This window comes from Aotus nancymaae, unplaced genomic scaffold (assembly GCF_030222135.1).
Source record: "Aotus nancymaae isolate 86718 unplaced genomic scaffold, 86718_ANA_hifiasm-v0.15.2.pri h1tg000014l, whole genome shotgun sequence".
Classification (NCBI taxonomy): Eukaryota; Metazoa; Chordata; class Mammalia; order Primates; family Aotidae; genus Aotus; species Aotus nancymaae.
The window spans coordinates 86,727,823-86,742,787 of record NW_026988425.1 but is presented as its reverse complement, the minus strand read 5'-3'; the positions used below and the strand labels follow the sequence as shown (position 1 = coordinate 86,742,787).

Below are 14,965 nucleotides of genomic sequence, written 5' to 3'. Positions count from 1 at the left end.
AGTTCCATAGAAGGAGACTTTATTTTTATTTTTGTTTGTTTGTTTGTTTGTTTATTGAGACAGAGTCTCGCTCTGTCATCCAGGCTGGAGTAAAGTGGCACAATCTCGGCTCTGCCTCCTGCACTCAAGGAATTCTCCTACCTTAGCCTCCTGAGTAGCCGGGATTACAGGCATGTGCCACCACTCCTGGCTAATTTTTATATTTTTAGTAGAGACATGGTTTCTCCATGTTGGCCAGGCTGGTCTCAAACTCCCAACCTCAGGTGATCCTCCTGCCTCGTCCTCCCAAGGTGCTGGTGTTACAGGTGTGAGCCACCACACCTGACCTCAAGAATTTTTTAAAGCCAAGCCAAGCCCTGGGTTTGTACCCTCAAATACCTATAAGTTGAGTAAATTCCTCTCCTTTTAAGGTCCCAGGATAACTTGGAGCTCCTAGATCTGTTAGAAAGTAAAGACATTCTTTACTTAGCACATGTTAGAAACCCTCTACAGGGACTGTGAAGGCAAAGTATGAGGCCAGTTCCCTAAAAGGCTTTTATTGGTTTTACAAGTCAAGTTTGATTCCTTAAATGAAAGCACATCATTCCAGTCAAAGCCTTGGTAAAATAACCAGTGTCTCTGATTGTGTCCTGTTACAAATGAAAATGGATTCCTTCTTTTTTCCCCAGGCTGGAATGCAATGGTGAGATCTCAGCTCATTGCAACCGCTGCCTCCTGGGTTCAAGTGATTCTCCTGCCTCAACCTCCCAAGTAGCTGGGATTACAGGCACCCATCACTGTGCCCAGCTAATTTTTGTATTTTTAGTAGAGACAGGGTTTCTCCATGTTAGCCAGGCTGGTCTTGAACTTCTGACCTCAGGTGATGCATTCACCTCAGCTTCCCAATGTGCTGGGATTATAGGTGGGAGCCACCACACCTGGCCAAAAATAGATTCTTATTGCACTTATGCGAATAACTATTTTGACATAAATTAAGAACATTCACAAATAGTTTCCAAATTCTGGAGAAGTTATGTAGAGAGAAACAAATATGCCCCCAATTTTGTTCACAGGAGTATATGTTACTCAATTGTTAAAAGCTATAAGTAGCTCAAAATAAAAGTTTTCTTGGGTCTGAAAAACAAAACAAAGGATTGGCAACATTTTAAGCAAAACGTTAAAAAGATTACTTTAGACTTCTATTAGTTTAGTCCATGTGCAGTTAACTCCTGTTTGATAGTCATGGAACATTTCAGCTCTCCATGAGAGTCCTGAAAGTTTTTTCTTCTATTCTGATGTCACAGTCTCCAAAGTTATCAGAAAACCTGCATTCAAGAACACCTGCTAGAGTTCTATATAAATCACCTTCTAAAGAGGATCAAAAGAAGACAACAATTGTCTGTGGATGACAAAACATCTTAAGATAGCCACAGTTAAAAACATAATTGACAGATTTGGCTAACTCTGTAGCATACAATGATTTTATGTAATAATTATAGTTATTAATAACATACACTAAGTCATTTCAGAATTATAAATTTCCTGTAATTTTGGAACATGTACCAATAATGTATTTATACAAATGCAGCTCAAAGAAAACCAATCACCATTTTACATTTGATAATGCTTCCTGTATGACTTTATACCAGATAAGCCAAATGTCACTGTTGCATTAATGCGTTATTGGTGTCAAACCGAATTCTTAATAAAACCTTACAGACAAATATATTTAATCTTAATCAGTTTGACCATAAGGTAAGATTCTCATAAACTTTTTATAATCCTTTACAATTTTTGTTAAAGAGCAGATTGAAAGCAGGTTTTTGCTCTAAGGAAAACCTGTTGTGATTTTATTCCAATGTATGGAAACACTCAATAATACCCCTTTAACTTGAACCAATATGTTCACACACAGAGTTTCTTTTACAAGATTAATTTTTCACAAACTTTCCACATTTGTTTAAATTTTCAGACTTATTTTATCTAACTTAAAACAATCCTTTAAGCAAAAAAAAGAAAAAATATACATTACCTTGACTTCTTATAATCGTTTACCAAGAGTATATTCTATTTTCCTTACAGGCCTTGTCTGTAGACTGTTTTTTTAGTAGTCTCAATTACATGTTAAATGTTGACTCTTAGCAACTTTTACTTTTTGTAAAGACCTTGGTAAGTAAGGGATTAACTATGTACTGGGTGTGGAGCCTAGGACTCAGACAGAAGTGCAGATAAGGTCTGATTTTTTCCAGTGTCGAACTTCACATTTACCAGGTCTTACCCAGCTGTAAAGCAGGCAAGTTGTACAGTTAAGAGTCCTAGTGGCATTTTATGAAGCATTTAGGAGGTCTAATCACCTTTACATTGTATATTTTGTGCATAAATTCTTTCATAAATTATTTTACAACTTACACAGTCAATCTATGACATGCTTGGACTTTTTGACTTGTCCTAAACATCTCTCTTTTAAACAACCAGTTATTTTACTTTAGGACAAAAATTTACTATATAAGATCCTTTCTTATATAAAATTATTTTCTTTATAACCTTCTTTGCATAGCAGGGGTCATGACTAATTTCACAGGTCCCCAGGTCTTATCTAGAATCTAATGCTCCAAAACAAATTGAATAACTTTTAAAAGTCAAAGAACCAGTTTATGACCTTGAAGTATTTAGCAAACTTAATATTCTAACCCACATAATTTAGACCAAATGTTTACATCTTTGAAGATATTTTTATTTTACCAATAATGTTTAAAACTTTTTATTTCTCAAAGATTACATCACATGAACTAAATAAAATGCATTAAACTTTTTACTTTTCTGACAAAAGATTTGATTTCAGCTCTTCTTAAGCCAATTAATCAAAACTCTTTCATATATAAACTCCTCTTCATGACAGAACAATACAGAGAGACACACAAAGTTCACCAGATTCGCTACAGCTTAAGACTAGCCTCACAAGCCTTTTTTCCCATTAATCAAAACTTTACAGGAGATAAACAGTGATTTTTACATCCATTCAACTGGTTTGCACAGGAGAGAAAGGAAAGCATTGCCTCAGGCAGGGTGGGGAAGGCAAAGACTTCAGGGAGACCAGAGAAAGACCTACTTATTGCTCAGAAGTTCAGGTGGCCACTTGTTGGTCGTGAAGGGATCTTTTCCAGCAGTCCATCATCTGCCAGGTTTTCTCCTTTTGGGGGAGGATAAAGCTTTCAATGTTTCATGATCCTGCACATGCCTAATCCTGTCACCTATAGCCATCAGCAAAGAGTGCAAGGCAGATTAATCCAAAGAGAATAGCAGTTCACATCCCATAGTGCCAAACCCATTCTCAGCCAAAATGGACTTTACTAAGAGGGACCTCCAACCCTCTAAATCTTATAAGAGACCCTAACCCTCCTAAGTTGGGCTTCTAACCCAAGATTGGTCAAGCATCCTTGCCTTTTATTAAGAGGGGCTTCTAACCCACTGTCTTAGGAGAGATTTTGACTCCCCTAAGTTGGGCCTCTGATCCAATCCCTTTATTTACCCAGGTATCCCACCACTTACTCAGAGTCGACTGATCAGTGCTGCAGTCCATTTCCTTTGGATCAGGGAGTTTCTTCAGTATTGTCCCTTCAGAGTTTGCCAGAAAGATGTTACTGGGCCCCACCACTTTCCCAAAGTTAGCATTTAGGTCAGGGGTTTCCTTACTATAGTCCATCCCATGGTCACCAGAAAGATGTTACGGAAATGGGTCCTGATCCAGACACGAAGAGAGGGTTCTTGGATCTTGTGCAAGAAAGAATTCAGGGTGAGTCCATAGAGTAAAGTGAAAGCAAGTTTATTACGAAAGTAGAGGAATAAAAGAATTCCTACTCCATAGACAGAGGAGTCCCAAAGCCTGCTGGTTGCCCATTTTTATGATTATTTCTTGATGATATGCCAAACAAGAGGTGGATTATTGTGCACTTTCTAGACCATATAGGGTAACTGCCTGCCCTTTCTAGACCATATAGGGTAACTTCCTGACATTGCCATGGCATTTGTAAACTGTCATGTTACTAGTGGGAGTGTAGCAGTTAGGACAACCAGAGGTCACTCTCATGGCCTAAGAAGGTTTTGATGAGTTTTGGCTGGTTTCCTTATCAGCAAGATTTTTATGATCTGTATTTTGTGCTGACCTCCTATCTCATTCTGCAACTTAGAATGCCTTAACCGTCTGGAAATGCAGCCCAGTAGGTCTCAGCCTTGTTTTATCCAGCTCCTATTCAAAGTGGAGTTGCTCTGGTTCTCACACCTCTGACAATTCCACTCTAGCTGTAATGTATTCTTGGTTGGTAACCTCTGGAAATCATCAGATATGTGCTTGCTTTTGTTCATAAATCCAAGCTTGCTGGTAGATACACAGTATCCATTCATGTAGTATCTGAATCAACCTTCCTGCTCTGGAGGGAGTGACCTTTTGAATAAAACAACCTCTTAACAGTAGAGAAAACTCTTGCTAGGTACCAATATATATCAACCTAGTCTTTTGTCAATAAATAAGAATGGATTACCATGGGTCATTTAGACATTTGAGGCAAATCGGTACCATGAAAAAAGAGAATCAAGTTTAACCAAATGAATGGTAGTGGTAGAAAGGCTAGCAGTCTACCAAAGATTAATGATCTCCATTCATGGTATACAGTTTTCCTGGAATCCACTGCCCAACCAGTGGCAGCATTTCCCAGACACCTTTGCAGCCAGGTAGGGTCGTGTGACTAGCTCTCACTAGAGAGCTCTTACCACATTTAAGCAGATATGGTAAGAGTCATTTATCGGCCAAAGTAATCAAGAAGCCAGTTTGTCTTTCCCATTTATTTCTTTCCTCTTATCTTCTTCACTTATTTCTTCTACTTAAATGTCACCTCCTTAGATACCTTCCCTGATATTCCTAAATAAAATAGCTCACATTCTGCCCTTGCTCCATCACTCTTAATGTAGCCTATCACCGTGTTTTACTTTTTTTTTTTTCTTTTTGAGACAGTTTCACTCTTTGTTGCCCAGGCTAGCATGCAGAGACGCGTAATCTCAGCACACTGCAACCTCCACCTCTAGGGTTCAAGCGATTCTCCTGTGTAAGCCTCCTGAGTAGCTGGGATTACAGGTGCCTGCCACCACACCTGGCTAATTTTTGTATTTTCAGTAGAGACAGGGTTTCATCATGTTGGCCAGGGTGGTCTCAAACTTCTGACCTTAAGTGATCCACCTGCCTCAGCCTCCCAAAGTGCTGGGATTACAGGCATGAGCCACTGTGCCCGGCTACTTGTTCTTATAGTACTTCTCACTATATGATTTTTGATTAAATATATCTGTTTATGTGTTGTAAAAAAATCTATCTTCCCCACTAGAAAAAAAACTCCATGAGGGCAGGGAATTTAATTTATTGCAGCTATATCCCAGCCCCTACAGCAGTGCATGTAACCTATCAAACATTCAGTATACAGACAGAATGAATGATTAAAGCTTTGATGGTGGGGAAATGCATGTGCCTCAAGAAGGAGTATCATATCATTCAGTTTTTAGTTAGGTGTCAATACTGAGGTCGTCAAGAAGTGCTAGAGGAATTCAAGGAAAATTTTATATCTTTTACATATAAACAGACCCAGTGGAGTGAGGCTTTAAAAAGTCTAAGGCTACAATTTCCAGGTCAGTATATTGACAAGGGTTAAGGGAAGGCATTGAATTTTTGCTGCATCCACCCTTGTTCACAGTGGTCTGTGGCCTCTGTCACTTCCATTACAGTTCTTGGTTATAGTGAGAGACTGCAGGATGCTTAAGTACTCTCTGTGGGCTGCTGTTTTGTTCAACTTTCAAACCATAGAGAAGTGTGAAAATTAGGTCACACCTCATGAAATTTAAATAACAAAACACTCTACCTAGCTTAATAATACCCTAGTTCTCTCACTGCTACATTTCATTGCACCTATAAATGGAAATTATTATTTTTGGTTTAGTATCACAACTTGAGATGAATTTCTGCCCATCCTCATATCTGGCCATTTTGGGGAACTCACATGTCTTATTTATTCTTGTTCCTCAGAATGAATTGGGATGATGAATATTCTCATAGTTCTTTTGACCTACATTGTTTGTTAGACTCATTTCCTGGAGACTTGGAGTTTGAGCAGATCTTCAGTGACATTGATGAAAAGATTGAACAAAATGCTGCAAGGTAAATATTGTTAATTATTTAAAGCAATTTGTTTTCACATTTCACTTATATGACATTTACCTGGTCTATTTATGTCCTGCTCTTAGATAACTTTAGGTTTTAATTATCATTAACTTTCTCCAAAAATATTGATTAGATTTCCCTCTCATTTAAAGTTTACATGATTATCTTTATCTGAGTAGTATTTTTAAAACTAAAAAATATAAGCACTGTCTTGAAATAGGCAATTAAAGTTTATTGAATTGCTACTAATGTTTTCTTAGAGCTTGTCAATATTGATGTCCTAGATTTTCATTAATATGATTAGAGTATAAGGTCATGATTGCTTTCATTACTAAAAACAGAACATTAAAAGAAATTATTTTTGCATAATATTGGTCATTTTAAGATTCTTTCTCACTTAAGTAGGATGCTAGAGACTTTATAGAGAGTTGCTATACTACATTAGTCATCACCTATCCCAAAAAGTCTTGTTACCAAATACTGGGGGAAACAGAGACAGCTCAATGATTTCTCATTAATATGTGTTCTTTGGTAGAAAGGACTCTGTCTTTATATATAGTTGCGGACCTATAATCAGGCAGTTACTTATTTGCATCCTTTTGATCAAAGGTTCTAATTTACCTCACATGGGTTACAGATGCGCAAACCACAGTAAAAATTTCTATTGTGTAATGATACATAGCATTTCCTTTTTAAACATTTCTATTGAGTAATGATACATAGTATTTCCTTTTTTAATTTGAAAACTATTTTACACTGAATTTTAAAATTTAAAATTTTTTAAAAATTTAAAAACAAAATCTTCTCCCATCCCAGAAATCCCCTCCATGAAGGTAGTAGAGAAAGGAAACAGTTTTATTATTGAATAAGCATTAAAAACCAGAATACGATGTGTATTACAGACAGTTCATGCAGAGATTGCAAGAATGGAAGGGAATATCACCCCTTTGAATAGCAAAGCAGATACACTCCATTACATTACATGCTATCAAGATAAACAGTCACTACTCCTCAGGTAGGAAGACTGGATAGCACATTTTGTCACACATAGTTCATCATAACTTTCAGGAAAACCACCCATGTTAGCTAATTGGCTTTATCCTAAGGAGAAACAAACTTTTTTGTATCTTTATGATGGGAAGTAGTTTTATAAATTGGAACAGGCAACCACTGAAGTTAGGCTTTTACTCTCTCACAGGAACTGGGAGATTGGGGAGCTATCTCCCTTGATGCTTGCATTTCGAAAAGATAGCTCCCCGGTTCTTGAGAAGGGCATTCCTAGGTCACAAAGCTGACAAAAGGACTGCTGGTAAAAGGCATATTTAGTCTTCCAGGGAATAGATATGTGGCAAAAGATGAAAAAGTACTTATGATTACAGGCTTGATTGATTGATTGATTGATTGATTGATTGTTAGAGTCTCACTGTGTCCCAGGCTGGAGTGCAGTGGCACAATTTCAGCTTACTGGAACCTCCGCCTCCCTGGTTCAAGGAATTCTCATGCTTCAGCCTCTCAAGTAGCTGGGATTACAGATGCCTGCCACCACACCCAGCTAATTTTTGTGTTTTTAGTAGACACGGGGTTTCACCATGTTGGCCAGGCTGGTCTCAAACTCCTGACCTCAAGTGATCCAACTGCCTTGGCCTCCCAAAGTGCTAGGATCACAGGCATGAGCCACTACGCCTTGCCTACAGTTACAAACTTTCTAAGGTAAATGCTCTGAGAAAAAAGGAAAGGAGGGAGATCTTTTCCCTTATTTTCAACAGGAAAAATTAACCTTCTTACTTTTAATTTTTATTTTCTCTTTATACTATACCTATGCATATACATATTATATATGTATTTTAGAAATAGACTTAACCAAACTCAGAGTTTATAGTTGATATTTCATATAAATATAAAATAACTCATTAATTTTTAGCTTAATTTTATGACTTTTATGTTTTATAACTATATAACGTAATAGTTATAAAACATAAAAGTTATATATAACATAATATTATATAACATAAATTATATAACACATAGTTAACTTTAATGTTATATATTTATATATTTTATGGCACAATTACCAACTTAAATGAACTTACAAATAAAAATAGTATTTTCTTAAATAGATGAACAAGACATTTACCTAAATTTCAGAGATGATTATATTTTTTAAAATTGAATTATTTTTAAAAAGGTAAACCTTTTCCTTCACAATGGCATTTAGGCACCATCAAAATAAAACAGGTTACTGAACTCTGATGCTTTTGTTCTGAATTGCTAAGTTTTATTTACTAAACCACTTATACTTAATTTTTTGCCTTACCTAGTCAATAAGAAATCATTTTAAAAAGTAAAACAGTGATTAAAACATTGTATTTGCATTCAAAAGTAGTTATTAGGTCAAAACTCAGATGCTAGTATTAAAAAGAAAATATAGTATGGAACATAGGATATAATTTTTAAATTAAAAACATTTTATTGCCCATATATTAAAACGAACCTAGAGCAGAACTACCTCAAGTGACCATTGATCTTCACAAGGGACAAAATAAGGAAGTAGCTGTATGTGCTGTATGCTACATTTAGAATCAAGTCTATTTTTCATCAAATTCAATTATGTTTTTATTATACTCCAGAGAATAAACATAATAGTAAAGGGTATATATATTTTTAAAAATAAAACACTGAATAATAACTGTGGTTCAGAAGAGTATAAATCATGTATGCACTCATTTATTGCCTTCTAACAGAATAGCTTTTAGAAAATTGTATGTCATGACGAATCAGTTATACCACACTTACACTACAGTAGTTGAATTACCCTTGGCATTTTTGTATTCTAACAGTTCTATTTATCTCTCAGTAGTGTACATTGAATAAGTAATGAACATCTGTATGGTATAGGTTTCCTCCATACTTTTAAAAGAAAAAAAACATTAGTAATTCATCTTAAAATATGATATTTTTTTCTTACACTTGAATTTTTAAAGTAGCAGTGACCCTGACATCTATTTGTGAATTCTCTCTTCTTAATAGCATCAGGTTTTATGAGCCACAGGTTCTATTGCCTCCCCAAAGCAGTGATTCCACCAGAATGGAGAAGTGTGCCCAAAGGTCACTGAACCTTCACCCACCCTTCAAGAGAGGCTGTCATTCTCAGACCACTTCACTTTTACATTCTCGTTTCCATTCAAGTCAGATCTAGGTCACTGAACCTTCACCCACCCTTCAAGAGAAGCTGTCATTCTCAGACCACTTCACTTTTACATTCTCTTTTCCATTCAAGTCAGATCTACGTGACTAGTAGGTCTCACAGCAGAAATTAGTGATGATGAATCATTTATTCAAACACATATCAAAATAGGTTACAAGAGGTCAATAACCTGCCAAAGAGAAACACTGTGAATGTTATACCACAGTATCATTAGTTCCCTAACTGAAAACTGTGTATAGCAGTAATGAATTGAGTGGAACTTACTAGTTTAACAAGATATTGAGGTACAGAAGTTCTTCTGGGTTCACAATAGGTACATTTTTTAGTTATATAAAAATGTGTGGCCAGGCATAGTGGCTCACGCCTGTAATCCCAGCACTTTGGGAGGCCAAGGCAAGTGGATCACAAGGTCAGGAGTTTGAGACCAGCCTGGCCAATATGGTGAAACCCCCATCTCAACTAAAAATGCAAAAATTAGCCAGACATGGTGCATGCCTGTAGTCCCAGCTACTCGGGAGCCTGAGGCAGGAGAATCACTTGAAATTGGGAGGCGGAGGTTGCAGTGAGCTGAGATACCACCACTGCACTCCAGCCTGGGCGAGAGAGCGAGACTCTGTCTCAAAAAAAAAAAAAAAAAAAAAAAGACACAATGATTTTTCCCCCCTTAATGTTCAGTTGAATAAATATAATTGTATCTTGTATCTTAACAATTTATTTTACTTTTCCATTTTCTAATTATAGACTGTATATGTGCCTTAGGAGGTAAGTTTTGCTGCCACCAATGCAGCTTGACTACATTTTTTTTTTTTTTTTGTAGAAAGAAAGATGTTTTCTCCACACTTTGGGAGGCTGAGGCAGGAAGATCACATGAGGCCAGGAGTTTAAGACTAGACTGGCAACAAAGCAAGTTCCCATCTCTACTGTAAAAAAAAATTAGCCCTGTCATGGTTGGTGGCCCACCTGTGGTCCTAGCTACTCTGGAGGCTGAGGTGGAAGGACTGTCTGAGCCCAGGAATTTGAGGCTGCACACACTGTTGTACTCCAGCTTGGGCAACAGGCTGTCTGGAAAGGAAAGGAGGAAATGAAAGAGAAAGGGAAATGAGGAAATGAAAGAAAATGAAAAAGGAAAGTAAAGAGGGAGGGAGGAGTAGAGGAAGGGAGGAAGGAAAGAGCAAAAAGTGCTACCAGGTCAGGTATGGTGGCTCATACCTGTAATCCCAGCACTTTGGGAGGCTGAGGTGTGCAGATAGCTTGAGCTCAGGAATCTGAGACCAGCCTGGGCAACATGGTGAAACACTGTCTCTACAAAAAACAAAAACAAAAATTAGTTGGTATGGTGGCACACCCCTGTGGTCCTAGCTACTAGGGGTACTGAGGTAGGAGGATTGCTTGATCCTGGGAAGTGGAGGCTACAGTGAGCCATGATTGCACCACTGCACACCAGCTGGGCAACAATGTGAGACACTGTCTCAAAAAAGAGAATTGCTACCAGTAATAATACTATTTGACTTAATCTAGAAAATGCAGAGAGAGGGGAGACATTTAACCATGCTTATTAATGAGATGGTACATATTCCATAGATTATACTTATTTTTTATATAAAACTTAAATTATTTGAGCTTCTATATTAAAAATTTTCTTTCATGTTTTCCACATGATGGCTTTTTATGTATATGTAAATATACACACACTTATACACACAAATATTAACATACTTTGTAGCCATTTCAAATTATACAAAATGAAAAATAGTCATTTCAAAGGTTTTACTGTCTATTATTATTTCTGGCAGTATTTTGGCACTTTATAATAAGAAGATGCAAATTAATATTTGCAATCCTTTTCGTAACTTCCTATGTTTGTATTTCAGTTTTGAGTTTCTTCATTATATACTACATCTCACAGAATCCCCACCTCTTCTCCCCTCCTACTGAACAAGACTAGGCCCCATAGAAAGAAACTTGAAAAGGACTAATTCCTCCATCTACTGTTGAACACAGAGTAAAAGCTTAACCCACTTTCCAACTCTAACTGGGCCTTTCCAGCCGTCTTGTTCTCTCCAGAACTAAGAATGCATCCTGGGCAGACAGCATCCTGCACTTCAGCAGTTCACTAGCCTAAACTTTTTCTGGCCCCATTCATATTTCCTACTTTTTAAACTTTTCCAATTCTCCCACTAAAACTATACTACAAGGCTAGAGTAACCAAAACAGCATGGTACTGGTACAAAAACAGATATGTAGACCAATAGCACAGAGCAGAGGCCTCAAAATTTATTCCACACATCTACAACCATCTGATCTTTGACAAACCTGGCAAAAACAAGCAATGAGAAAAGGATTCCCTACTTAATAAATGGTGTTGGGAAAACTGTCTAGCCATATGCAGAAAACTGAAACTGGATCCCTTCCTTACACCTTATACAAAAATTAACTCAAGATGGACTAAAAACTTAAATATAAGACGTAAAACCATGAAAACCCTGGAAGAAAACCTAGGCAATACCATTCAGGACACAGGCACAGGAAAAGACTTCATGACTAAAACACCAAAGCAATGGCAACAAAAGCCAAAATTGACAAATGGGACCTAATTAAACTAAAGAGTATCTGGACAGCAAAAGAAACTATCATCAAAATGAACAGGCAACCTACAGAATGGGAGAAAATTTTTGCAATCTATCCATCTGACAAAGGGCTAATATCCAGAATCTACAAAGAACTTAAACAAATTTACAAGAAAAAACCCCATCAAAAAGTAGCAAAGGATATGAACAGACACTTTCAAAAGAAGACATTTATGCAGCCAAGAAACATATTTAGAAAAGTTCATCATCACTGGTCATTAAAGAAATGCCAATCAAAACCACAATGAGATACTATCTCATGCCAGTTGGAATGATGATCATTAAAAAGTCAGGAAACAACAGAAGCTGGAGAGGATGTGGATATATATATATATTTTTTGAGACAGAGTTTTGCTTTTGTTGCCCAGGCTGGAGTGTAATGATGCAATGTTGGCTCACTGCAATCTCCACATCCCAGGTGCAAGCGGTTCTCCTGCCTCAACCTCCCGAATAGCTGGAATTACAGGCATATGCCGCCACACCTGGCTAATTTTTTGTATTTTTAGTAGAGATGGGGATTCTCCATGTTGGTCAGGCTGGTCTTGAACTCCCAACCTCAGTTGATCTGCCCGCTTTGGCCTCCCATAGTGCTGGGATTCCAGTCAAGAGCCACCGCACCCGGCCAGGAACACTTTTACATTGTTGATGGGAGTGTAAATTAGTTCAACCATTGTGGAAGACAGTGTGGCAATTCATCAAGGATCTTGAACCAGAAATACCATTTGACCCAGCAATCCCATTACTGGTATGTACCCAAAGGATTATAAATCACTCTACTATAAAGACACATGCACACGTATGTTCATTGCGGCACTGAGGAAGCAATTAATTGCCTACCAACCAAAAAAAGTCCAGGTCCAGACACGTTAACAGCTGAATTCTACCAGACGTACAAAGAGGAGCTGGTACCATTCCTTCTGAAACTATTCCAAACAATACAAAAAGAGGGAATCCTCCCTAATTCATTTTACAAGACCAGTATCATACTGAAACCAAAACCCTGCAGAGACACAACTAAAAAAGAAAACTTCAGGCCAGTATCCATGACGAACATCGATGCAAAAATCCAACAAAATACTGGCAAACCGAATGCAGCAGCACATCAAAAAGCTTATCCACCATGATCAAGTAAGCTTCATTCTGGTGATTCAGGACTGGTTCAACATATGCAAATCTATAAACATAATCCATCACATAAACAGAACCAAAGACAAAAACCACATGATAATCTCAATAGATGCAGAGAAGGCCTTTGACAAAATTCAACAGCCCTTTATGCTAACAACCTTCAATAAACTGGGTATCAATGGAACATATCTCAAAATAATAAAAGCTATTTACGGCCGGGCGCGGTGGCTCAAGCCTGTAATCCTAGCACTTTGGGAGGCCGAGGGGGGTGGATCACGAGGTCAAGAGATCGAGACCATCCCGGTCAACATGGTGAAACCCCGTCTCTACTAAAAATACAAAAAATTAGCTGGGCATGGTGGCGCATGCCTGTAATCCCAGCTACTTAGGAGGCTGAGGCAGGAGAATTGCCTGAATCCGGGAGGCGGAGGTTGCGGTGAGCCGAGATCGCGCCATTGCACTCCAGCCTGGGTAACGAGCGAAACTCCGTCTCAAAAAAAAAAATAAAAAAAAAAATAAATAAATAAAAGCTATTTACTACAAACCCACAGCCAATATAATACTGAATGGGCAAAAACAGGAAGAATTCCCTTTGAAATCTGGCACTAGAAAAGGATGCCCTCTCTCACCACTCCTATTCAATATAGTATTGGAAGTTCTAGCCAGAGCAATCAGGCAAGAAAAAGAAATAAATCAGTATTCAGTTAGGAAAAGAGAAGTCAAACTGTCTCTATTTGCAGACCACATGATTGTATATTTAGAAGACCCATCATCTCAGCCCAAAATCTCCTTAAGCTGATAAGCAACTTCAGCAAGTCTCAGGATACAAAATTGATGTGCAGAAATCACAGGCATTCCTATACACCAATACCAGACAAACAGACAAATCATGAGTGAACTGCCATTAACAATTGCTACAAAGAGAATAAAATACCTAGGCATACAATTAACAAAGGATATAAAGGACCTCTTCAAGGAAAACTACAGACCACTGCTCAAGGTAATAAGAGAGGACACAAACAGAGGGAAAAACATTCCATGCTCATGGTTAGGAAGAATCAATATTGTGAAAATGGCCACACTGCCCAAAGTAATTTATGGATTCAACACTATCCCTATCAAGCTACCATTGACCTTCTTCACAGAACTGGAAAAAACCACCTTAAACTTCATATGGAACCAAAAGAGAGCCTGCATAGCCAAGACTGATCCTAAGCAAAAGAACAAAAGCTGGAGGCATCATGTTACCTGACTTCAAACTATACTATGAGGCTACAGTAATCAAAACAGCATGGTACTGGTACCAAAACAGAGATGTAGACCAATGGAACAGAACAGAGGCCTCGAAGGCAACACCACACGTCTACAACCATCTGATCTTTGACAAACTGGACAAAAACAAGCAATGGGGAAAGGATTCCCTGTTTAATGAATGGTGTTGGGAAAACTGGCTAGCCTTGTGCAGAAAGCAGAAACTGGACCCCTTCCTGACACCTTACACTAAAATTAACTCCAGGTGGATTAAAGATTTAAACATAAGACCTAAGACCATAAAAACCCAGAAGAAGACCTAGGCAGTACCATTCAGGATATAGGCATAGGCAAGGACTTCATGACTAAAACACCAAAAGCAATGGCAACAAAATCCAAAATTGACAAATGGGATCTAATTAAACTTAAGAGTTTCTGCACAGCAAAAGAAACAATCATCAGAGTGAACTGGCAACCAACAGAATGGGAAAAAAAAAATTGTAATCTACCCATCTGACAGAGGGCTAATTTCCAGAATCTACAAAGAACTAAAACAGATTTACAAGAAAAAAATAA

The 14,965-nt window shown here is 37.7% G+C and overlaps 1 protein-coding gene across 6 annotated transcripts in view; it reads left to right on the top strand.

The window, feature by feature from the left end:
* Positions 1-14,965, top strand: part of KIAA0825 (KIAA0825 ortholog) — a 457,524-nt gene that overhangs the window by 50,672 nt on the left and 391,887 nt on the right. For 5 of the 6 annotated variants that reach the window (XM_012477515.3, XM_064376142.1, XM_064376143.1 and 2 more), the window contains one exon: positions 6,044-6,175. In XM_012477515.3, coding sequence (XP_012332938.2) covers positions 6,045-6,175 — 131 coding nt within the window. In that variant the 5' untranslated portion in view covers position 6,044. Of the gene's footprint in view, positions 1-6,043; positions 6,176-11,124; positions 12,756-14,965 lie in introns of those variants that run through there. The other variant, XM_064376145.1, reaches the window with a different exon arrangement.